Genomic DNA, 27001 nt, shown 5'->3' on the forward strand with positions numbered 1-27001 from the left:
GAGAGCAACACAGACTACACCCGTGTAGTTCCTGATGTTGTATAAAACCCCAAGTTTCACAGTAAAAGAAGAAGATTACAGTATGGTTTATTAGAAGACATGTTTAAATCATTTTCTGAGGCATGAACTTCTCCCTTGTCCTGTGCCTCCGTCTGCAAAGCTGCGCCAGGTTACTATACACAGATCAGTAACCAATAAACAATACAGCATTAAAGTCCTGGTATAGATTGTGTTACAACAGTTAAGAACATGGGGCGAAGAGTTAGTCTGTATAAAAAAAAGAAAAGTTCACTGGTTTGTACTTAGAAGGGATGGGACAGCACCTCATTAGGGCCATTTAAAAAAAAAAAAAAACGTTTTTGTCCAATGACAAAATAAACAAATGGAAAGTCTAATGTATTCAGTTGAACCTAGACAAACATTTTTTTATTTCTCTGCAATTAAAAAAGGCACAAACAGGAGTAAGATTAACTTTTTTGTCCAGTATTTTCCAACACCATTAGTCGTTTAGAAAAGGGAAATATGTCGCATTCCTTGTAAGTCAGACAACCACACATTTGTTCGTTGTGAAATAATAATGAAGAAAACAAACAATCAAACAAAGCAATGAACTCGTAAAGCCTGTGTCCAGTCCTTTCTGAGGGAATAACAGGCATGAGCTGGTGAAAAGTTGCTCATTGTCCTGCAAGGACCAGGAAAGGCCACAGCCAATGAAAGCAATACAAACCACCAGCAAGTCAGTCAGCTCACTGTGGTTCAGATTTATGTTCATCGTAATAGACCTTGACCATGGCATGTGACACCTTTACCACTTTCTTTTCCTTGGCGTCAGGGCCCATATTCACCCTGGCAAGTTTCAGCCAGTACTGTTCTGTCCGGCTCTCATAGTCAGGGTATGATTCTCCCGCCTTGACAGGAGGATGATCCTCGTCTATAAAATAAAACATAGTATTTACTGAATGGGAGCAAATACTACTGTTTTTTTTTCACTAGGTTAGGGGGCACATGCAGCCAAACAGCGCCTAGCAGAGCCTAGCAGAGCCTAGCAGAGCCTAGTAGAGCCTAGCAGAGCCTAGCAGAGCCTAGCAGAGACAAGATACATTTAGCAGAATGGACAGAATGTAATTTTATGAGCAAAGAATGCATCTCAACCTCTGGATTCCACGGTTTCATTGTTGAATGTGTAAATTCAGAGGGGCCCAGCTATTGTACATCAGAATCAGAATGTTCCAGTAGGGTGGTGGTTTGGTTAGGTCACGTATTTCATATTTAGCATCAGACCTCAATGGAATTACATATCTTTTCATAAAATTGTTTGTAAACATGGGAAACATGATGGATTGGTTTGTCTTCACATTTAACAATTATTCTTCAAACCTATTACAAAATCGTATTTGAAAGTTCAGAGAAACATAAGAGTAAAGGCCATGATAACCACACGCAACCTTTGACCTTAACTTGGGTTCAGGTTACTAGTCTATGAATTTGTATTGCTACAACCTTCTCACAACTGAGGCATAATATTACAGTTGTTACAAGCTATAATTGTCAGAGGAGTACATATTAAATAAACGATTTGATGGGAAACATATGCAAGATGGTCGTGCCTCATCAGTTTAGTAAGGATGAGGTGTAAAGAGTTTTTGCATTTCCATGAAGACGCAATAGCAAGGTATGACTAAGAAAGTGAATGCATTCAAGAGTTTGAAATGTAAGAAGAACAGAAAGACACTACAAATCACCACTATGCTTCTTCAGCATGCAGGCTAGTTAAGGTGGCGAGTTCTACTGAGGAAAAAACAAAGCTCTCATTACCTTCTTCTTCGCTTTCTTCATCAGAACTCTCTTCATCCTCTTCCTCATCATTCCCACCTATTGCACCCTCAGCCTCTTCACCCTCCTCCTCCGATTCAGTCTCCTCCAACCACTCCTGCGTTTCTGAAGAGCAGCACAAAGGATGATCAGAACGGCTCCTCTGTACTGCAACATACTCCTGTCTCCATATGGCACTGAAATCATCCTCACACTCCACTGGCACACATAGTCCTAACCCAGCATCTGCCTCATACTTTCCTCACAGCCCAAACCTTAGCTGTGTGCGCTGTGAAGCCATGTTTCACTTCAATACGTTTAGATTCCATGGAGTATATTAACCAAAGGTATTAGGACCGTTCACTTCAGGCAAAACCATTCTTGTGGGTCCCACTCCAGAGTTCCAGGAATATTCGGTCATAATTGTAAAGATATATCTCAATAGTCTATCCATGAATTGTGAACATTACAAAGACCTTTGAGAAATACATTTAGAAAGGTTTTTGGTTTAATAGAAGATGTGAAAGTTGCATACATTCACCATGAATACCTTACCTGTCCTGTGTAGAAAACTATGGAAGAAAAAGTATAGTTTAAACACATGATCTGCATCAGGGTCAAACAGTACCCTCTCTTTGTTATGGAATAAGCATTGGGAAATTATCTCTCTACAACATTTAGGGCTGCCGCCCCCCCCCCCCCCCACACACACATTTTTCTGATATACATATACTTTAGTTTAGTTTTCTTACTCCAAATTTAAAAAAAAATCAACTACAGTTTTGGAGGAGTTTTCATGCTGTCAAATGGTGGTGCATTTCTACTTGTCTATCAATTTTGTTCATATACTGTCAGGTTTTGTTGTATCTTTACTGTTCTGAGGCAAAAACAAGTGATTTCCATGCAGGCCAGTGCAGTAGATCATGTACCAGTTTCCAACAATCTACTTCCAACGTCCAAGAAAATAAGACAATACACTCACTGGGATCCATCTCCACGAGAACCTTCCATTCGTCCATCTTGTGCAGGTCGATGGCGTAGAGATCATTGAGCGTGAACTGGCGATCTCCCACTTCGAACATCCCCCCGTACAGATACAGCAGCCCGTTCTTCACTGTGGCCATGGCGTTGGAGCGAGGGCAGGGCTCCACTGAGGCAGCTGCGGCACCTTCCCCTTCATCCTCCTCCCCCTCCTCCTCCTCACTGTCCGAGGACGGTGTCCCAGCCCCTGGGTTTGGGATCACCTGCTTGATGGTCATGACCGTCCCGTCATCAGCCACGATTTCTTTCACCACCTCCACTGGCGCCTGCCCCTCCTCCTCCTCTCCCTTCTGATCCTGCCCCAGCTCAGCTCCCTCTCCATCACCCTTCTTCCCCCTGCGTCGTTTCTTTTTCTCTGACTTGGGACACTTTAATAAAAGGCACACGAGAGCATTAAAATCGTTCACATTTGGCCTTTATCAGTCACTGGTAAATTAATCGGGAACACTATTTTAATTTTATTCCAGAGCTCCAAAATCATCTATTATAAATGTTCTGTTTTGCATTTTTTTTTAATCCAATGTGAACCCCCTTTTCTTTGGTTCTTTTCTTGTTTTAATAAGCCACACAGAGACTAAAAGTAAACCCAGAAGTGGGGCTGGGAATTCAGTTGCTCATTTTTCATTCTGAGGATCTGACTGGATGAAAAATGAGCAACACAATATCACAGGATCACTCAGCAGACTGCTATCGACTCGCCCTACATAATAGAAACAAAATGGTTTCCTTTTCAAGGGTTCTTTCTCAATTCAATCCCTACTTGCCATTCTGAGTTTGATCCACATGCCTGCCTTCCCCTTCCCCCCGTACTTAAACACTTGAGTTTTCCCTTCAAGACACACTCAGCATCCAAATACTTCCTGTCTAACAGAAAGCACTGAATTCCATCTGAATGAAAAATAGTCACGATTCAGACTTATCTACATCTGCATACTGCACACTTTTGGCATATAAAGGGCATTGCAAGTGTCCTCTTATGAAGGCCATTGCTTATGTGTTTTGCCACATAAATATACGTGTAAAAGGGAAGGTTTGAGTGACTGGCTAAGATAGTGATACAACAGGGGCACACATCTTACTATCTTATCTTTAAAAACAAGTACAGCTATAAGATTTTAAACCCTTGCACGCCAAAGGATTACAATAGTATGACTTACTGTATGTACTGTGTAAGAGCAAGACAATTGAAAATACAATAGAAAATGAATTATGCGTTATGAATAAGTGACCATATCAGAAGGTCTTCAGTGCTATTAGTCTTATTTTTAATTTTCTCATCAATATTGTGTGAGCTCATGAGATGTATATAATATTTTGAAGACCACAGCAAAGTCAGATGAATTGTCTGAATTATGTGAAAGGCTGTACTAAGATAATTATTTTACAGGATAGAAAATATATTGAACTTATTTCTTCAGGATCAACTGTATCTGGATACTGAACCATTACATATATTCAAAGTAGGGCTGGGTGGTATACCATAAAAAACGATATACCGGTATTCATTTACGGACAGGTTTGGACTTTTACTATCCCTTCATATCGGTATTTTAAAGTTTTGAATAATTTACTATTTACTGTGTTATTGAGTCATAGCATTCAGCTACCAGTAAACTGGATCATGTTCGCGTATCCCACAACTTGCTGTGCCGGCTGGTTGAGACTGAGCTGTCTGACATGAGACTCATCTGATCAAAAACGGCGATAGTGTTTGTGTAACACAAATTTCCACAGATCTGCAAAGTTCACCAATGGGATCGGTTGGATCCTGCAGATCTGCGCAGAACTGCGCAAATCTGCGCTACAAGAACACAAGCACCTTTCTTCACAAACCCTGCAGAAATCGATGTAATTGGATGATTTATTATTTTGATATTTTAGTTTTTATTTTAAAAATTGCCAATCAAACTTAATTATTGTGCATCATAGATTTACATTCTATTTTTAAAAATAATTGATGTAATTATTTAATAAAGCATTGACAAATGTCGATCTAGAATTCTACATCTATGGTTTTGACAATGACATTGTTTAATGGAAGTTGACATTAGTCTCCACTAGCAAGGAGGCAGTAGTAGTTTTCATTCAACTTAACACATCCCTCTTGATTTCTGCATAATCTCTTGTCTCGCAGCCACAGCTCGCGTCCCGCAGCAGCTTCTCAGCTGCGCAGATTACTGTGGGTGGGTCTTAGTGGCGTCACGCAGAAACACTCAAGAACAAGCGTCTCTGAATCTCTGCGCAGATCTGCGCTTCTCAAACGCGACCCTTGTTTTGGAATTAATGTGTCTCATCCAAATATCGAACATAAATTCCATGTGTATTGCATGTTGACATAAACAAACAAACGTGATCAATGCACAATGAATGAAGACAAGATGGAGGAGAGTAGTGTGGGTGAAACTTCACAGCAAAGTGACCCCAGTGAATCTGTCCCGAAGAAAGGTGTGTCGTCGATAGTGTGGACATGATTTGGTTTCAAGACAACTGACACAGAACAGGAAAACGTAATTCAATGTCAGTTGTGTCCTACTATTTTTACTTTATGAACAGTATAAAATGGCCATTTAAAAATACCATCATACCGTCAAAAATTTGAAAAATACCGCAATACTATATTTAGGCCATATCGCCCAGGCCTAATTCAAAGGGTCTATTTTCCATTCAAGGTCAAGACAAAATTGAGTAGGTAACCGGAGTGTGAATAGAAAATGGCACCAATAAAGGTCAAATTCAATCAAAACCTCTTTTGTGATTTTTGTTGATGTTGTTGTTAAATACGTTACTAAGACAATGCATCAAATAATTGCTTTTAAGGAGGGATCTATGCATTTTGCAAAAGTGTAAGTCGATAAAACTCCCCAGATGCATCCGTGAATGCTTTTTAACTTAAGGTGGCCATTTGGAGGTGCCAATATACTTGTGGGATAGCTACCTCATTAAATTATTGAATGCTGAATATTGACAAACCACATCATGCTGGCTGACAGTGTTTTTCATTTAAATACAGGGATATGAACAAGAGTCAATGATAAGTGCCTTAAGCCTTGTGTTATACAAATCCAGATAAAGCATTGATTCAAGTCAATTCCAGTACAGCAGGATAGAATGTTAAGGATTAAACTTATGCTTTAGGTTTTATTTTTTCTATCAAGTGCGAATAGAAAAAATGAGCGTTGCGCATTTTCATTAAACTTGCACTACTTTTGTAATGAATGCACAGTCTTATGAAAATGCAGAATATTCATTTTATCAATAGTAAACTGTAATCAAAGCGCCTACCAGCTTGGATAGTTTTTGAGGCGGAGAGTTAAATTTAAGATTTAACGCAGGCAAACTTTCACAAAAATCGCTAATGCATTATGACAACCTGACTAATATTGTGTAGGTCACCCTTTTGCCACCAAAACAGCCCTGACCCATCGAGGCATGGACTCCACTAGACCTCTGAAGGTGTGCTGTGGTATCTGGCACCAAGACGTTAGCAGCAGATCCTTTAAGTCCTGTAAATTGCGAGGTGGGGCCGGCCTCCATGGATTGGACTTGTTTGTCCAGCACATCCCACAGATGCTCGATTGGATTGAGATCTGGGAATTTGGAGGCCAAGTCAACATGTTGAACTCGATGTTGTGTTCCTCAAACCATTCCTGACCATTGTTGCTTTGCGGCAGGGCGCATTATCCTGCTGCAAGAGGCCAATGCCATCAGGGGTCAGCCTGGGCACCCTGACTGGTCTGCGGCTACGCAGCTCCATACGTAACAAACTGCGATGCACTGTGTGTTCTGACACCTTTATCAGAACCAGCATTCACTTTTTCAGCAATTTGTGCTACAGTAGCTCGTCTGTTGGATCGGACCACACGGGCCAGCCTTCACTCCCCACGTGCATCAATGAGCCTTGGCCGCCACATGACCCTGTTGCCGGTTCACCGCTTTTCCTTCCTTGGACCACTTTTGATAGGTACTGACCACTGCAGAGCGGGAACACCCCACAAGAGATGCAGTTTTGGAGATGCTCTGACCCAGTCGTCTAGCCATCACAATTTGGCCCTTGTCAAAGTCACTCAGATCCTTACGCTTGCCCATTTTTCCTGCTTCCAACACCTCAACTTTGAGGACAAAATGTTCACTTGCTGCCTAATATATCCCACCCACTGCCAGGTGCCATGATAACGAGATTATCAGTGTTATTCACTTCACCTGTCAGTGGTCATAATGTTATGGCTGATCGGTGTACCATTCTACACTGTGAAGATTTTTAGCATTTTAGATTACGTTATACAGGCAAACAGTACATACCCTCAGCTGCCCAGCAAACCATCGATTCTTGGTCATGTCGTACAGGTACATGTCATTGAAGAAGTCTCCCTCCAGCGACTCATCCTCCTCCTCATCACACACCCCTCCAAACAGCACTATGCGGCTGCTAGGCCCGACAGCCAGTGAGAATCCAGAGCGAGGTGTGGGCTTCACTCCTGAGGGGCTGACTCTGCTCCACACCCATTTCTCTGGACACACACACACACAAAGGAACAGCCTTTTCACCAACTGGACAGCTCTCAGAGACGGGTTCCCCTTAACTTGATTAATTTGAAGACTCCACAATTTTTACAGATGATTTTTAAGTTGATATGCACCTCTATAATACTTTGTTTTAAAAATAACAGTTTTGTTAGACTTATAAATGGCATGTCAATTCTTTGAAAGTGTAGGTTGTGTTTTATCAGGACTGAGAATGAGGTTGTTGTTTTTTTCCTCTTCCTGTAATTGAGGATTATATTTCAGATTACCCAAACTGTAAACGGAAAATCCACTTAAGGACATTAAACGGAGGTCAATTTGCTTTGGCTGATTAAGGCCTATTACATATTATTGCATCTCATGTGACAATCTGAAATTATGGTGTGGCTATGTTCCTAATGGGTCAACATATGTTGTCAGAAGGATCATATGGCAGGGTGCAGGGTTGTTACAACAGACTGCAGAACAGAGAGGAATTTGTTGGCATTAGGAATTTCAATGTATGAAAAGAAAAATAAATAACTTAAGAAAAACTAATTAATAAGGAGAAAACACACACAAGCAATATCATCATATATTTCTGCTAATAAACAAATACACATGCACGCACGCACACGGACACAGGCACACACATGAATACTGTTCCAGCAAATCAATGAGTCAGGTCTCCCCTTCAGGATGTAACAGATTGAGTTTAATTCTCATGCTTGAACTTGTCTGATTGAAATATTTCTGAACAACTATATGAAGAGTAACTTCTATATGAAGTAGAATAACCGTTTACCCAAAAACACCTAGCCAAGAGTTTTCTGTTTTCATTTCATCAATACAAATAAGTCTTTATCCTGATACTCCAGATCTTTTCTTCAAAGAGTTAACTAGTCCTGCTCATTCTTCGGGAAACTGCATTTAGGCATGTTTGATTTGAGGGTCATAAACTGCACGGCAAAGGAGACTTTACTGCTGCAGAAAGCCAGATGCTGTGCTCCAAGATGTTATTACTTTATTTTTGAAAGGATTCAAAACCTATTGGGAGTTGCCCATTCGTAATCAATGCCTCCTCGAGCAGCGCATGAAGAATTTCTCAAGAGTCCCCGATTGAAGCTGTGCTTGACAATTATGATACAGCAGCACTTCAGTGGGCTCTATTTGTATAAAGGGCTGAATGTCAAGCTCCTTGGTAATAAAAGTTGCATTGTTGTTGAAAAAACACAGTGAAGAAAATTTGATGCAATGAAAGCTGGATTGAAAGTCCACATCATTTACAGAGCAGAATTTAAATAATCTCACTGCAGGGCAGAGCAGCAAAGACTGTGATGACCTTCTGATCTATAGAAGGGCTATCAATTCACTTTAGAATGCAGGTTCACAGGTCAAAGGTTAAACACACTACGGGTCTCTCCAGGAGAGTGCCATGGCAACATTGATTTCTCCCACTTCTCCCAAATAAGTGCAGATTGCAAAATGGTCAACGTTGACAACTACATAGAAGGCACAGTTGTCATTTTTTAACATATCTTAAATACAGGGCCTGTATAGGTACAAGGCAGATAAGGAAAAGCCTGTGTAATAGAGACTCATTAAGAATAAACAGTTGTGTTGAGGAGATTGCAGCCAACTTATTTATTACTGCATCCTTTTTGGATACACACATTTTGCGATACCCCACGAGATATACATCAAAAAAAGCAGAAGCAGCATTTTGTATGTGGGTCTTAGTTTTGCAGTCTAAATGACGATGACGTGTAACTTTAACAAGTCTGTGGGTCCTTCCACCGCTCAACTACATAACATGACACTAGATTTAGGGAGATATGTATGACAACATTTAATTGTGCCAGGGACTCTCAAAAGTTACAGCACATTATAGGATTTTAACAGCATAATGGGGAGGCTTGAAATATAAGAAGGGCTGTGGAAAAAATATTTTTTCTAAAGAAAAAGCCTGCTCCCTGCTGGCCTTTAAGACCAAGGCACGAGATAAAAGGTGGTTCTCAATTCCAGAGCGAAACAGTCGTACAAAAGGTCCATTCTGCCTAGAAGGAGACCGACTGGAAGGGCAGGGACCCTGGCAATTAGGACTACTTGCATACTTAAGCTTCAGAAAGTCTGACAATAAAGCTCTTCATTTGCAATGTGATTAATTCAAAAATCACTTTATTCATCAAATAAGCAACATGCATCCCTGGGTTTACTAAAAAGATGAGCCAGATCTGTTCTTTCTAACACAGTTTATAACATCTGCATTGCCTTTTCATTTCATTGTTTTGTACTTGCCTAATTTCCCTTTGGGTAGACTGTAATCATTCTAAATAACCATTCATGTCAAATTAGCTTCCGAACTCAGATGTGAGACCCAAGACACAGAGAGCTCTGCTGACTCTTAACTAGTTATTTTTGCAGTTACAGTTAATGTGCAAGTTTTTTAAAGAAACGCACGCACACACACACACACACACACACAGGTCAATTTATTTTCCCTGATGTAAATGTACCTTGGCCATCCTTTTTCAGCAGGAACATGTCTGCATGGATTGTACCTTTATCCACATCCTTTTTGGCTTTCTGGGTTAAAAACAAAAATCATGGTTACAGATTAATACAGCATGTTTTCTTCATTTCCCTAAAACATTTTGCTGCTCTAAATAAAAAGCATCTCTTCAAGCCCAACTCGATACCAACCCAAGATGAAATATACAATATTTAGATTTCAGTGTGATTTCGGCAGAAAATATATTTTTTATTGTATTGGTATCGTTATTCAACACTAGAAAACCCTGATCGAAATTAATCTATCAAGAAAACCTTTTATGTATTTTTGAAGATGCTTCTAATTTTATAATTGTTAAAATGGTCACAATACTTTAAGCACTTGTTGTGCCTTAATAAACTTATTTTTTTGTGAGTATGGTGCAAACATTAATGACCCATTGTAGATTCAACCCTACACTTTTCCATTGAAGTGCTAAAACCAATATAATTTTTCAAGACCTGCAAATTCTGGGAACTTGAGGCTAAACCGCTAAACATAGGCAGAACAATGGATTTTTTTATATGGATATGAACAGGTCAAAAACAAAACCATAAAGTTACTCTACATAATATAAGGAGAGAGGATTAAAAACTGGCAGAAAATCAACACAAAGCTAAACAATTATACTTTAGCAAGGTTTGTTTTAACACAAGAATACTATCCCACGATGGATGAAGCTATAAACATATAAGTCAGCACAAGTTGCAACCTTTAGAAGTTGGGGTTAAATGCTATGGAAGCAACTGATCTCCCAATTCAGTTCCAAATGCAAAAATGTGTAGGCTTCACAGGGCCTGGGACCCCAAAATGGTTTCGTTACGGTGTCTGCTGGCAATTGTTAAAATCTGGATTTATGAAGGCCTTGATGCCGAAATGCAGTTTTCCCTGCAGACGCCACCTTTGATTCAGGCTGCCTACTTCTCTCACATCTTCTTAGGTGAATAAATAATTCACCTGCTGTCTCGCCACAAGACAGGAGACTGTGCACTGCTGCCACCCCTGTCCCCCAGTCACCCTCCATCGGGCACTTTTCAATCACCTGCCTAGGCCTCCAGTTGCCTAGCAACAGCCATCCCCTTACCGGTTGGGTCGCCATGGCTGCAGCCTCAGCTGGGCACACGGTACAATGGTTTATTGGTACATTTACAACACCGGGCTCTCGAAGCATCAGAACTCATGGATCCTGCAACGCATCTCCCCTCACTCAGCCTTTCCGTCCAGATATAAACTGCAGATTACTGTCTGAAAGGCTGACCCGAGACTCAGACATGACCAGAATACAGCAGATGGATATTTTACAAAGTTTTATGATTTTGGTTTTTGTGGCGTAGCTGGATTTGCATGTAGAAGTGACGATTAGTAACAAAGCAGCTGCTGTTAGGTTAAACCAAAACACCTGATAAGCCCCCCCCACACAGACAGACTCAGACACAGCCTGAAATGGTACTGTGCAGGAATATGATCAGACTGATTTGAATTCAAACAGGATAGCAGGAAAATTCAACATATCAGCACCACCAAAACCAGATCACTGCACCAGTTTCTTTATTTTTATTTTTTTATTAGTCTATTTCTTAGTAGACACCCTTATTCAGGGTGACTTCCAATTGTTACAAGATATCGCATTATTTTTTACATTTTACCCATTTATACAGCTGGGCATTTACTGGAGCAATCTAGGTAAGGACTTTGCTCAAGGGTACAAGAGCAGTGGGATTGAACCCACAACTCTGTGCTCCAGAGTCCAGAGCCCCGAGCCCTAACCACTATTCCACATTACTACCCTCTTTGTTCCACAAACACCATTTGTCAGGCCCCCATTTTAATAACTGGGAGTTTTTTCTATTTGGTTTTAACCAAATACATAACTGAAGCACCCCACATTTGATTAATGTCATCCATCTGTGACAAAAAAATAGGTTTATTTAGACAGAGATGCTGATAGAATTTGCTGTGCAATACTACAGAAATCCACCTCTCTAAAGCAGGCAGAGGAGCGATGGCACACATGCATTGTATCTGTTTAAATGCATGCAAACTGGAACTGCTAGCTTAACCTCCTGAGCACAGGTACTAATTCAGTTCAGTTGCTATGGTTTTCTGGCTTGTTCCCCGGTAGTCCAAAGAACATCGCTGATCCCACACTGGCACAGATACCCGAGGGCCACTGGGACTGCAGGCGCTACTCACCCTAATCCCTAACTTGGCTTTTAATCAAATATGAGTTATTGTTTACATGTACTCGTTTAAAGTTGTTATGTCCATCTTGATTACTGCACTTCCCATATCAACTACTTTGTTAATTTGTGTCCCACAATGCACGAAAAACACTTCTTACAGAAAGGGTCTTTGATTGTTTTCTTTTCATTTTAGGGGCATTAATGTTAATGTCCTGCTCTTCCTGTATGTGCAAGATGTCTTTAGTTTATTTATACATTTACGCATTTTTAAGGTTAAGCGAGGATGTTTGCTTGAGACGTTTGGAGTTTGTAACTCTCATTAAAGCCTATAGAGGTTGCGGTTTTCATCTCTGCAAGGTAACACACCCAGATCACACAGAGCAGCTGTTCTGAAACAAGACAATAATAGCACAGAGGCAGTGGGATCCGTAACAAAGATGTCTGGAGTCTATGCTGAAGACGTATTGCACCGATGTCAAACTAAAGAGCACCACTGATTGAACAGAGTTAAGACGGAGAGTGTGTGAACATTTGGCTGCCACACCCATGATTTCGATGGAGTGACAGTCAAACATTTACACACCACCTGCCTTAGCTGGGTTCACTGGAATCTGTACAGCTTCAGGCCAAATCAGTTTTCAACAAACTCTGATTAGTCAGTATGGTTTAATGTTTTGAAATGAGGGGTGTTTTGTACTTTAGATGGCCAAGGTCCATATAAATACAAATCCGCCTCTATTCTTCTAAATGTGATATAGAACAAAAAGAAGATGGAAGTAAAGTAATCACTGTGGATAATCCAGGCTATTTTATACTGGTAAAAATAAAACGCATCATAGACTAGTCTTGTGAGTCTAACTCTCTAGCACCTGAATTAATTTAGACTCATACATGCAGGGATTAGTTTCTACATTTCCTACATTTCACTTATTCCACCTGAATTACAATGCATTGTGGTCAGAGGGGACGATTTCTTTTTGCAGTTGTGCTAGGCAATCCGAAATGATGCCTGTGAACCTAGCTACTTGAATGCATTGGCCTTTATGCTGCTGAGTTATGGGTCTGCATACAAAGCAGAATCAGCTGGCAAAACATAAACCACTCATTTTACAGCTCCACATGTCTCAAGGTGGAATGAGATGAGGAGGGTTTCTGTGTAAGTGACAAAGCCAGCACCAGCTCAGCATAATTGGTAGCTGCTGGTCAGACTGAAAGCTGCATTCTGCCAACTAGGGCAGGAAATTCTGGCTCCAGACAACAAGAACGCTCAGGTCAAAGCACAGTAGCTGAAACGGTAGGATGGGACACCCCAAAGACAAACATAAGTGTTTTTGGTAATATACACACAAGCAACACGTAGAAAAGCTCTGAAATCTATATGCACCTTAAATAAACACACACCTATGCATGTATGTGTGGGTATGGGGATGGATGAATAGAGAGAGAAACACATTTACAACACACAAACACACGTTACTCTTAAAGTGTAGTGCAATCTCAATTTCAATTATACAGTACTGTGCAAAGGTTTTAGGCAGGTGTGAAAATATGCTGTAAAGTAAAATTGCTTTCAAAAAACGACGTTAATAGATTATATTTTTCAATTAACAAAATGCAAAGTGAGTGAACAGAAGAAAAATCTACATCAAATCAATATTTGGTGTGACCACCCTTTGCCTTCAAAACAGCATCAATTCTTCTAGGTACACTTGCACACAGTTTTTGAAGGAACTCGGCAGGTAGGTTGGGCCAAACATCTTGGAGAACAAACCACAGTTCTTCTGTGGATTTAGGCAGCCTCAGTTGCTTCTCTCTCTTCATGTAATCCCAGACAGACTCAATGATGTTGAGATCAGGGCTCTGTGGGGGCCATACCATCACTTCCAGGACTCCTTGTTCTTCTTTACGCTGAAGAAAGTTCTTAGTGACTGTCGCTGTATGTTTGGGGTCGTTGTCATGCTACAGAATAAATTTTGGGCCAATCAGATGCCTCCCTGATGGTATTGCATGATGGATAAGTATCTGCCTGTAATTCACAGCATTGAGGAGACCATTCATTCTGACCAAATCCCCAACTCCATGTGCAGAAATGCAGCCCCAAACTTGCAAGGATCCTCCATCATGCTTCACTGTTGCCTGCAGACACTCATTCGTGTACCGCTCTCCAGGCCTTTGGCGAACAAACTGCCTTCTGCTACAGCTAATTATTTCAAATTTTGACTCATCAGTCCAGAGCACCTGCTGCCATGTTTCTGAACCCCAGTTCCTGTGTTTTCGTACATAGCTGAGTCGCTTGGCCTCGTTGCCACGTCGGAGGTATGTTTTTTTTGGCCACAAGTTTTCCAAGAAGTTTTCCACTTCTGACTAGACTTCTCTGGACAGTAGATGGGTATACCAGGGTTCCACTGTTTTCTGTCAATTCTGAGCTGATGGCACTGCTGGACATCTTCCGATTGCGAAGGGAAGTAAGCATGATGCGTCTTTCATCTGCTGCAGTAGGTTTCCTTGGCCGACCACTGCGTCTACGGTCCTCAACGTTGCCTGTTTCTGTTAGGCTGTTCCTCACCCAGTTTTATTCCTCCTACACAGATGTTTGTTTCAGTTAATGATTGCGTTTCAACCTACATATTGAATTGATGATCATTAACACCTGTTTGGTATAATTGTTTAATCATACACCTGACTATATGCCTACAAAATCCCTGACTGTGTGCAAGTGTACCTAGAAGAATTGATGCTGTTTTGAAGGCAAAGGTTGGTCACACCAAATAAGGATTTGATTTAGATTTTTCTTCTGTTCACTCACTTTTAGTTTTGTTAATTGATAAATATAAACTGTTAACATGTCTATTTTTGAAAGCATTCTTACTTTACAGCATTTTTTCACACCTGACTAATAAACCCTTGTACAGTACTGTACCTGCAGAAACAGTCCATGAGTACACAGTGCAAAATGGTGCAGTTGGCTCAGGCTAGGTTAAAAAAGATCCTCAGAGACTGGAGGCTGCAGCAGACAATATCTGAGCACTTTGGAGATACTGTTAGTGCTGATTTACAAATTAGGAAAGGACTGATTGGCCAATACCACCCAGAAGAGGACAAATTTTCTACTCTGAAATACAATGAGGATCAATTTATCCTGAAATTTACATTGGCAGTTACATTTTCAGTTTAAAGACAAAATGCAGAAATTGGTTGTGAGTCAATATTTGATTGTTTTGTTCACTTTGGTTGTCTCCTTTTTGACAAAATGACAGCTAATCAGAGACATGATATTACATCGGGTTATCATGGTTGAACTAAATAAAGGGCAGCCATGTGACCCCATATTGTGAAATGTATTATGATTATACTGTAACAAAAGCATTGACATTATCATATAAACAGGGGCACTGTTCCCAGCATTATGATGTTAGAATAAGAATGCCTAAATTAGTATTTTTAAAAGTAGGGATCTGTTAAGTATGAACAGAAATTAGATGCACTGCTTATAGGCAGACAACATACAAAACAACCAACACATCATTGAGTAAATGCTGACTAACAGTAAACTGCTGGTTGTCAGAGAATTTTACAAAAACAGCTAATTTATTTTCCAACAGACACAACAGGAAAAACAAACCATTTCCTGCACAAGTGCTTTCTGTCAAAGTATACATTACAATACATCTGTAATGTTACGTAAAGAAACATTTTCCGAGCAGGAAAGCAAATAAAGCCTCTCAATCCAGCCAGCTGTGACTGAGCTGGGGAGGACTGAACTTGATCCGTGAATGTCTAGATGGATACACGTAGGTAATCTTGAAAGTGTGGAAGGCCAAAAGTTCTAGCTAGTCCTAGCCAAAAGTCCAGCGCCATATTGAAAAGTAGAGCTATCTTTAATCACAATTTATTGAACTTCGTCAGTACCTTTTATGGTTCTAAATTGTTTTTAAGTTCTGAAAAGTATTGATGATTAGTTCCAGCTATTAGTTCTGTTGCCATATAAAGCTTTACTAATCCCCAAAACAGACACTTTTCAAAATCACAACACCGCACAAGGCACTTTCAGAAAATAAAACGGCCGAACATTCTTGAAAAATCGTGATGCTGACAGATCTGTTATACCATTCTTGCAAATAAAAGCTCAACCCTTCAAAACTAATTGAAGAGTGTGTACACTTCAGATAACTAGAATGTTCAGGTAAAAGCTGAACATGCTTACAATGGTTTGTAGGAAGCTAATTCTTCTTTCTTTTTTTACTCTACAAATCTCACTTAAGCTAAGCAATTCACTTAACTTCGCAGTCCAGGCAGAGTCATTTTTATACTGCTGAAAAACTGCAGTATGAATTATGAGTACAAGGGCAAATGAAAGTGTCCAGAGGAAACAGGACTGACGATTAACTCGGTTAGTCTGCTGTGGAGACAGTGGAGATTAATTGGACTGCTTGATGATCCTGATCCCCATCACTGGAATTCTGTCGGGATGGAAATCCACTTGGCCACATCATGGAATTCATGATGCTGCGATGCGTTTCGAGGAACCGAGCACCTGTTGGCCTTCCAAATTAGACCAACATCTTCTAATAAGCATGCATCCAGAGAAGGGCAAGAGACAGCCTTTGCAAATCCCAAACTATAATGGGATGTTTGCTTGTATGTTGTCTGCCTATCAGGAGTGCCAGTTATATCTGTTCATAGTTAACAGGGCCTTAAAAGTATATCAGTCCAGTTTAAGTCTTGAGGTAATTAGACACACAGAAATTATTTGCATTGGATCTTAGATTTTGAAATCCAAAACGTCACATAATTTTTGATATCTGATATAATGCTGCCATAATTGTATTCAAGGCTAATAGGTCATTTAGTAAATAAACCAAACAGGATGCAAATGGAGGGCCTCACCACTTTGGAATATCCCCCATAAACGATGATTGCTCCGTCAGGGGTAGAGGCCATCTGGCAGCCGGACCGTGGGAGAGGCCCAGTGCCGGAGGGGGTGAGACGACTCCAGGAAAAGGTGTCCATGTTAAATGCATGAACATCATTGTAATAAACATAATCCCTATTGAATGAGGATGGAGGGGAAAAAAAAAAAGTTATCCTTTCAAGTAAAATTGTCCTAATCCCTATCAAAAGGGATTCTTGCTTTAAGTGCACTGAAAGCAGACTTACACAGAGACCAATTAATAACACGAGAGAATACTAACTTAAGTATAAAAGCTATCATGTATTACTCAAATCCAATAAATACATCCAATAAAAACTGGAACGACTATTTCTAGTTATCACCAAACCATTTAAATGATAGAACAGCTTTCCTGGATTGTTGGCAATTCCTCTTACTTCTATTGAGCTTGATTCTGTTCAGGACATTTCCTTTAGCCCTTCTCGCATTTAAATAAAAAAATATTCATGAAAATAAAATGTCTTGTAAGCAGCTAAAACATTTATCTTATTGGGAAAAAATTATTTGCAAACTACAAAAAATACAAATAATATTGTTCCAGGCTTTCTGCTGCCGTGCAACATTTACTGTATACTTTCTATGTCCAAATTCAATTCAGATTAATAAAAGTAAATACAAAGAATAAAGAATACTTTTCCTCATCTCTGCTGTCCCTTGAAATCTTGCTGTAGAGCAGGGGTTCCCAATGTCTGGTGATGGAGGGCCAATTTCCAGAGGTTGCATGCGATGGGGGGCCGCAGTAGAAAATAAACCACCCGTTGAAAACTAAATATGTCCCAAATCATACCTTTTTTATTTCCTATACATTTCTGTTAGGAAACATTTATGAACTTAAAGTGTTGTTCTATTATTTTCCCCCCAAATTATATGTGCGATTTGTAACAGACTTTTTCAGAAAATGTGAAAATAAAGTAAAGGTTCAGAAAAGGAGTGGTTGAAGGTTGGCTTTAGGGGGCCGCAACAAACATCAAGCACTTTGGGAACCCCTGCTCTAGAGCATAAACTTCTGAAATCCATCCATCTGTGTGGTGGTAAACATTTGAGGTTGTGTATTTTGGGGTCTGGATAGGAACAGTTACTCTCTCTGATTATACTGGCATTGAGAACAAAGACTCACCTGGTGCTCTCGTGGAACCCACCGAACACAACCAGCTGTCTCTTACAGAGCACCATGCGATGGCCACTGCGTCCAGTGGGAGCACCTGTAGCCCTGCCAAAACAGGACAACAACTGCTCAGGATGGGAGGACTTCAGACCTAAAAGACCTAAGACTGGGACAGAGATTCACCTTTCAGCAGGACAATGACCCCAAGCACACAGCCGAAACCACACTGGAGTTGTTTAAATACGAGAAAATGAATGTGCTAGTGAAGTGGCCTAGTCAAACCCTGGACTTGAATCCGATTGAGAATCTGAAGCAAGACTTGAAGATTGCTGTCCACCAACAATCCCCATCCAACTTGACGGAGCTTGAACAATTTTGCCAAGAAGAATGGGTGTATACTGCACAGTCCAGATGTGCAAACCTGGTACAGACCCAAACGACTCTCAGCTGTAAGTGCTGCCAAGGGTGGTTCTAATAAGTATTGACTCAGGTGGGTCTTAACAAGATATGATACTTATAGTTAACCAGATATTTCACTTTTTATATTTTTCATTAACTGTTGTTTCACAATAAAAATGTTCTTGCCTCTTCGAAGTGTTGAGTGGGTTGTGTAAATCAAAGGAAGAAAAAAAACAAAAACAATTAAATGCATCACAATTTCAGATTGCAAAAACAAATTGTTAAAAAGTCCAAGGGGGGTGAATACTTCACTGTGTGTATATGGATTTAAAAAAAACTGACACTTATCACTACAACAGAGTCTATGCTTTTCTAGAAATGCTATTTGCAAAACATTGACAATGTTAATTTCTAAATGTGCAAATATGCTTTTCACTTTAAAATAACAATTGCTTTTATATTGCAAGGGCTGGAACACCCAACAATCCACAGTAGGAGGCTCAGCAAAAGACAGGAGAGCCAGCATATTTACAAGTAGGCGGAAAGATCTCCTTAGAGCAATGGGATTGTCTGCTCCTGTCGTCGTCGTGACGATCTAATTGTTCAAATATCAGCGGCACAAAGAGTTTAAGGCTGGATATTTAAAGACCTCTTGGAAAAAATCATCCTTCTGTCTCATCTGGATAACGTAATCTTATCAGCTGTGACCGTAATGCAAGGAGTGTAATTGACAACTTGGACAGGATAACACTGGATGAGATTTTTAACCTCCCTTCCGGATAAAGCAGATTTATCCCGCGCCTAAGAACACACACCCAGTCGGTGGGCTGTGCTTTTAAGGAACAACCACAAAAATAAGTGCAAACTGATGATTGCAGCTCTTTTGCAAAGTATGCAACAACAAAATGAGAAAAAATAAAAATTATAAACAAAATTATACAAAAAAATAAAAAACAAAACAATGCAGCTACAAAGCTAACCTGGCACTGGCAGGTGTTTTAAATGAAAAGCTTCTCAAAAAGCCTGCCTCAGTAATACAAATCTCTGGAGCACTGTGTTTTAACCAGCAATTGTTTAACAAAGTAATCAGAGCTACTTGTGAGGGCAGACTGATTAGCAGCCACCCCCACCTCCCCACCAGCGCTTCCAACACAGGCCAGCTAAGCTCCAATTGGACAGCTTTCCTGAAGCAAATCACCAGGCTTGTCCAGGCGGACACCCACACACCTTCTGGAGCTTTAACTCTTTCAGCACTGGCCGTTACACTGAGGAGATTTCTGTGGCTACTGTGTCAAACAGCACTGTAGGCGTAGTTTACATTCTCTGCCACTCTCTTTTACTGCACGTGGCCAGCAACACCTCCTTTAATCATAACATAGTGATTCTTTCAGTTTCTGCTTAGCGGACCTTTAACATGTAAATGAACTACTGGAGATTCAAACATCTGAATGGCAAGTAATGTAACGAAGCTGGATAGTAAGCATCCTACAACCTCACAGTTACCAAAAATGTTATCCTATTACTTTCATCTCAGTTGCCCAATGAGTTTCACATGCCATGTTGCCGTGACCAAAAAACTTGTTTCATATAGCACTGGTATAGATCACAAAGGAGAGACCTGTTTGGCTCTAAGCTCTTCTACACATCACTGCTGCTCTGGCATGCATTGGTCATTTGTGAACGGCAGAGTGACAAGAGACTAAAACGAGAAATTAATGTAATGTAATTAATCTACCCCCTTAAACCAGCAACAGCAACCAAAGAAATCCACTACCAAAAAGAATATATCCCCACAAGAATGTGGAGAGAAGCTAAGTGTTAGGAGCTGGATAGAGAAATAATTATTTTAGAAAGACTGTACACCTTAGATACACAAATGAGAGTTGGATTGTCCATTTAAATTTAACAGATCATTGGGATACACAGCCAATGGGACCTATTGTTTATACATTTGTGTTCCGCTTTGTCAAAGATTGGTGCACAATAGAGTCCCATTATAAATATAGATCTTACCAGAGACTGTGATGAGATTCCTGGAGCACGACTCTTTAATTAAAACAACATTTTACTAAATAAAGCAACTAGTATGTTTCTGTTGGCAGTTTCTGGTCACTCGCTAAATCACTGCTCTCCACACCTACAGAAAAAAAGCCTAATTGTGTGAATGCTTGAGTGTGCTATCTGGGGACATATGCCCCCTCTGCTGAGTCAGTGTGTGCTGGTGGGCAGGACAGGTTCTACAGCAGCAGGAAACACCCAATGTTCAGCTTCAACCATGCGATCTCAGTGCTTTACCCACATTTTTCACAGTTACATGCTTCAGGCAACACAAGGACTCCCAGACCAATAAAATACTGTGATAAAACCCAGAAAAATCATATAACAGAACTGCAAAGACTGAACACTGCAAGCCTTGCCCTGCCTTCGTCTTCTCCAGCACTAATGCACTAAAAACATTCGCTGCTGTCATTTTTTCTCTTACATACATTACAAAAAATAAAGTTCCACTAGCAAAGTAATAAAAAACGTAGAAATTGCTTTAATCCATAGACCACCTGGTCTCCATCTCCCTCGATTGATTACCTTTCCTGCTCTCTAATATGCATCACCCTCATTCGTTTCCCCCAATTTTATAAAATGTTATAAACCCATCTCTGTTTGTTACTCCACTGTTAGTTAAAACAGAGGATTGCATCAAATACTCTAAAACCCTGCTGAGTGGGCAGGTTTGTCATCGCAGTGGAGAAAAAGCAAATCCAATTATGCCCATTTAGCAATTTGTTAACACAGTGTGCAAGAGCCTCACAAGGAAAGTCAGAGGGTCGCTTTGAAGACTTAAAGATTCATTGTCAAAATGCAGAAAATCACACTGGACAGGGGATATCCCAGAAAAGACTTGGGAGCTAAAAAAAAATAAAAAATAAACTACACACAGGAGTTTTAATAATGGGGATCCTACAATCACAAAAGTGTCAGTACATTATTGTTTAGTGGTTTCCTAAAGTCAGGTAAGGACTAAATCATCACAAGGGATTTTTTCCACAGAAAATTACAAGCCTGATTTCAGGAGCATTTCCACTTCTTGTCAGGGTGAATCCTACCGTTCCATTACACATGGAGACGTTCGTGTTGCTTACTTGATCTGCTCCCACGTCAGTGTTGCTAGATGGAGAACCCATAGGTCTTTGTAGTGGTAAAACTGCTCCCCATCAGGGGATGCAAACTCCCCACCGAACACCCAGAGCTGCCCCCCTGCCTGGGGAACCACCACCGCCTGCAGCGACAAGGGAGACAAACACACTGAGCAACCAGGCCTGCGGAACAGGGGCTGCAGCCTGGCCTCCTTCACACAGGCTGCAATCAGGAATACAGGAGGAAAAATAAAACATCCATTTGGTAAAAACAAAAAATTTAAATATTACAAACTGTTGACCCTTTAAGGAGAGATCTCAAACTCATTACCTGGATGGCCAGTCTCGTTTCACCAATTAGCTGGTGAATTGGATGGAATTTAGTATTTCTCTATAGGCTGCAAAATATTCTGGTATCATGTGCTAAAGACCTTTCAAAAATGTTAAATTGTGTTTGAATTAAGTGATTGAGAGTTTAATTTGGAACTAAACCCAGAACATAATGCAGTCCTCCAGGCACTGGGTTTCACACCCCTACTTTCAAGACTTCCAGACCTAAAGAATGAGCCCAGAGGAGTCACCTGATCGTAACCCCACTATACGATGTCTAGCAGAGCCGGAAAGTATGATTTCACTAGCAATGAACAAAGAATAAAGCTCAACTGTAATCAAGTCATAGACAAGAAAAGATTAAAAAATGACTTTTTCCTCTATATGGCCTATTATGAATTAAGATTATTTGGATCAGCTACCTTTGCTGCACATTTGCCTTAGTATTCATAATATATTTTTTCAGAATTTCTGGCTCCACTTAATACAGTACATGCACAGTACATTTATAACCAAACACAAATAACTTTCTTCCAGGCAAAATAATTACTGTATTAAAAATACTACAGCATTGCATATTATGATATCCACCATCTATTAGATCTAGGAAGAATGAGATTAGCAAGTCACTCAAAGAAAAAAAACACAAGTACACACAGTACCATCTGGTGGACAAAATAGCAAATATCTGAAGCACCTGGGACTCCTGCCAGCATCAAGGCATTTGTGTTCATTCTGCATTGTGAATTCACATCACTGCACCACAAACCATTACCAGCCACATTCATGTATAGAAGAGAAGTAATAATAATAATAATAATAATAATAATAATAATAATAATAATAATAATACAATAAACAAATCTCTTAAATCAAAATATAAGTAATAATCACAAGCTTATTACAATATTATAACATTTCAACCATAATGGATCGGAATACTAAACAGGGGTCTGGATTTTTTAAGATAAAAACAGTATTGATTTTGGATTGTTTCTTAAATTAAATGGACAACAATCCAATAACTAGACACTATATACTTCATTAGTAAACAAGTGATGAACATACTGTAAATGGAGACCAATCCAAGCTTCATTAAGTATAGCTCCGGTTCTAATGAAAACCAAGGACTTAGTGTTAAAGGCAAGCAATAACAAAAAGAACCAAAATATTGTGATCATTGCTAAACCATGCATTTAGTACCTAGCTAAATGGGAATGCCGAGTCAATTTGCTTGCCTTTGTAAAGTTCAGAGATTGATTATGGTCACTGTATTTTGATCAATTTTGATTTATATTAGAGTTCAAAAACCTAGCTGCTTCTTTCTAATTGAACAAAGATATGGATGAAAGCGAACCTCCAGGGCTTAAGATGGACAACAGCATAGCACTCTTCTAACTGCGTCATGGGTGAGTTGAAGCAGGAAGGAGGAGAAAGAAGGTCTTATTAACCAAACAGGGCATCCCAACCGCTACAAAGGCCCCCGACATTACAGTTACCTGGTGAGCACAGCGTCGAGGTGGTGGGTTTGGGATATCGACCTTCAGCCACGAGTTCTTCTTAATGTTGTAAAAGTACAGCTCATTATATAGGAAGGTCTGCAAGAGAAAATAGAATAGAATTAGCAAAAGTAATTAAAAAAAAATAAAAATAAACCCCACACATTTTTTATCAAGCCACAATTACATTTGAATTGGACAATACCAATCATCAAAAAAACAAACATACATGTTCCATTAAAATCCATTTGTTATGCCTAATCCAGAACAGGATCTCTGCCTGTCAACACCTCTATATCTTCTAACATAGGAAGGAAACATCTGCTTCTCACTCCCATGTCAATGTTTTAATTCCTGCATTTGCTCAGCGTTGGCTCTTGGGTGTGCATGGCAATTCACTGCTTCTGAACTGGTGTAAGAGAGAGCGCTCAGTAAGGGAAGTGGGTTCTGAAGTCAGTGAGTACTGCCTTGCTTTACCAGAACGACATATGCAATGCCTAACTATTCAGCAAAACAAATAAGCCTAATTACCAGGATTTAAAAAGGATGTTGGTTTGGTAAATATAACCCAAAACATAAACAACCACCAGCATACAAGGAACAATCTGCCTTGTAACTTGTGTGTGTTAATTCACTGCTGCACACTGGTCTGAGTCCCTCATGGTGCACATTTCCGATGCTCTTCTGAATAAATAGGTCATTCCTCAGGAGTGTAATTAATACCTGTTTTTTTTTTCCCCCATAGCAACCCACACTTTAACCTATTTCTCAGCTCAGTGGAGGGTTCTTTTTTGGTTGGTTTTGTTTTTAGGATGATAAATTATGGTAACAACCAATCAATTAATTAACAAAGCAATTAATAGAAACAAGTAGTTTATACTAAACTTTATAATTGCCACCTTGTAAGACAACAGCATTTTGAACTAGGCTAATTCCATTCAAAGGCATTTCTTATCTATGAACCTAGAACCTGTGAATTACAGAACCTCCCACAGAAGCATGTTATAGGCAGAGAAATGCTTACTTATTTTCTGATATGAAAGTGGGTTGGATTAGTTAATTTTGCACACAAAATAGAAGCCTATGTATAATAGACTGAAGCTAATTCTGTAGGTAACTGATGGATGATTTGGAGCTGTTGTGAAGAAATTGACAGGGATACAAATCTTGACCTGAGGATTGAATAAAATCAGAGGTTTTATCACTGAATGTCTCAGGGAACCTGACAATATTATTAAATTGTAGATCTAAAAGGATGCAGAAACAGTTGGTAGCTGTTTTTTGTTAGAACAGCATCATAGTATGACCAATAAACGTATTCTTCAACAATCAGTTTGCTGATTCCGGCATAATATGTTGCAAATGAGCAAAGACACTTCAGATTCTGTACTGAGAAATGTACAAATATTACAGGAATTTACTTCTACCAAATGGCTGCCAAGAATTATGTATTGCTTTTGATATTTAAACATTAAGACGAGCTTAATGTAAATTAAATAAATTATAATTGCTCTTCTGCTGGAATTCTGCACTGTGTTGTCAACTGAGCTCCTGCCTGAGATGAACCCAGTGTTTTACATTTCTGCAAATCTGGAACAAATGGGTCAATCATTTTCCAGGGTGACCAGCTCCAATTACTTAGTTTAAAGAGCAAGGAGAGGAGGGGGGAGTTATAAAAAATATGGCTTTAGCCTTTTAAGGCCCTTCATTTTGACTTCCTCTAAATTTTGTCTGATTCAATTAAATACCACCCCTTAAAAGCAAACTTGTAATTCATCCTGCACTTCCTCCGAAATGCGTATTTGCTAATTGTGCCTCAGTTATTGCTAACAAGAGTGCATCACTCATATGAAGAAATTATACACCTATGAAGGCAGCTATTTTGCCGTTTGTCAGTTAATTGTAAGGTAGATTTCTCTCATTTTTTTTATATATATATATATATATATATATATATATATATATATATATATATATATATATATATAGTTCTCTTTAGGTCTGGCAGAAAGTAATAATTTAGGTCAAGCTGACTTGCTATTTTTATCCACTTATTCCCAATTTTAGTCTCAGGCTGGAGCCAGGATAGAAACAGCAGTATTCTATCAGGACAGGAATATAGACGGGTTTTACCTCTGAGTACAGAGTAACCCAATTTAAACTGAGTGATGATTTTCATAATAATAATAATAATAGTAGTATAATACCTTGCATCTATATAGTACATTTCCTCCCATAGGATTTGAGTGTGCTTAAGAGGCAGAGGAGGACTTCATGCACCACTGAAGGACAGCACCCTCAGGAGAAATGTGAGGATGTATTCTCTCACTGGCAGCTCAAAGTGCAGCAGATAAGTGGTGAATGGCACCTCAAAGCATATTAATTCCTAGTAACATATTTCATGTATAACCCAGCTTACTTGTGTTTTGTTAAAGTAATTGTTTCTATGCATTTTAACTGCTTTCGCCCAAACAAACACATCAAAATGAACCAGGATGAATACTGTACTTTCTGTCCGTTGAAATATTCCCCTCCAAAAAGGATCAGCTCATCTTTGTCAGGGTGGGCAGAGAGGGAGGCGTTTAATCTGAAATGAATATCAAGGTGCAGAAAGTCAAGAATACGCCTTTGATTCTTACAGAAATGCTACAGTCTTGAGAAGAGGAATTGCAACAGTCAGATTACTGGGCACCCTTTCACCAGTTTCAGCCAGGGTGCCCTGATTTAACCTTTAGATGGGTCAGCAAGGGCTACACAGAAACCACAGCCCAGCTTACCGCGGGGATGGGGGAGAGGAGGTGGTTTCCACAACCTGGGTCTTCTTGGCATCCAAGGACTGGAACTCGGCAATGAGAGCCTCTAGGTCATCCTAGTTCAACAGAACACCACAGATCAGGAATAGAAACTTTACAATAGATCACAACATCACCAAGTTAACCCACATTAACAGCACAGTCATCACTCTTCTTCTGGGGAACCTGCCTAATTCAAAGTAGATTCCTGACATGGTCTATTGATCATGGCTCCTGTAACGCAGCACAACATTTGGACGGATTCGTTAAATGTAGTGCCCTTGCTTCAGTGCTGTCATTTTGAGGAAATATTAATCTCAACAGACTGTAGTACTGACACAGACGTTTACTTTTGAAGTTCACCAAATGTAAAAGAAAACAAATGAGCAAAACCAAAATAACAATTGCATGAAAGTGCAAAAGAAGAGCAAGAGTCAATGCAAATACACGACAATTCAACTAGTTTTCTATAGCAACTGTTTTTCCAAAATTGTAATAAGTTATAGCGATTAATGAAACACCTACAGACAGCTCACCTCTTCCCTCTTGGACCTCTTGGAGATTTTTTTCTCCATTTTGGCGGCTGTTTTCTCCGCTCCCTTCACTTTCTTTTCTTTTTTGCACTTTTTCCCCATTTTCGCTTTGCCACTTGTAACTCAGCGTGCCGGCTCATACACACGGAGCTGCCGCTTCCTGGAGATCTGCGT

General features: G+C 39.7%; 1 protein-coding gene across 1 annotated transcript; it reads right to left on the bottom strand.

Moving 5' to 3' along the window:
• Positions 1 to 71: 71 nt before the first annotated feature.
• On the bottom strand, positions 72 to 27001 carry klhdc4 (kelch domain containing 4). The gene is made up of 12 exons (XM_066713830.1): positions 26831 to 27001; positions 26280 to 26371; positions 26011 to 26089; positions 23503 to 23601; positions 21680 to 21816; positions 18156 to 18248; positions 16975 to 17134; positions 9870 to 9939; positions 7153 to 7361; positions 2795 to 3221; positions 1816 to 1938; positions 72 to 931 (listed from the first exon to the last, which is right to left on the bottom strand). Exons 1-12 carry the CDS (start codon positions 26927 to 26929, stop codon positions 747 to 749), a joined length of 1773 nt encoding a protein of 590 aa, XP_066569927.1. The 5' UTR covers positions 26930 to 27001; the 3' UTR covers positions 72 to 746.

This window comes from Amia ocellicauda, chromosome 9, assembly GCF_036373705.1.
Source record: "Amia ocellicauda isolate fAmiCal2 chromosome 9, fAmiCal2.hap1, whole genome shotgun sequence".
NCBI classification, from domain to species: Eukaryota; Metazoa; Chordata; class Actinopteri; order Amiiformes; family Amiidae; genus Amia; species Amia ocellicauda.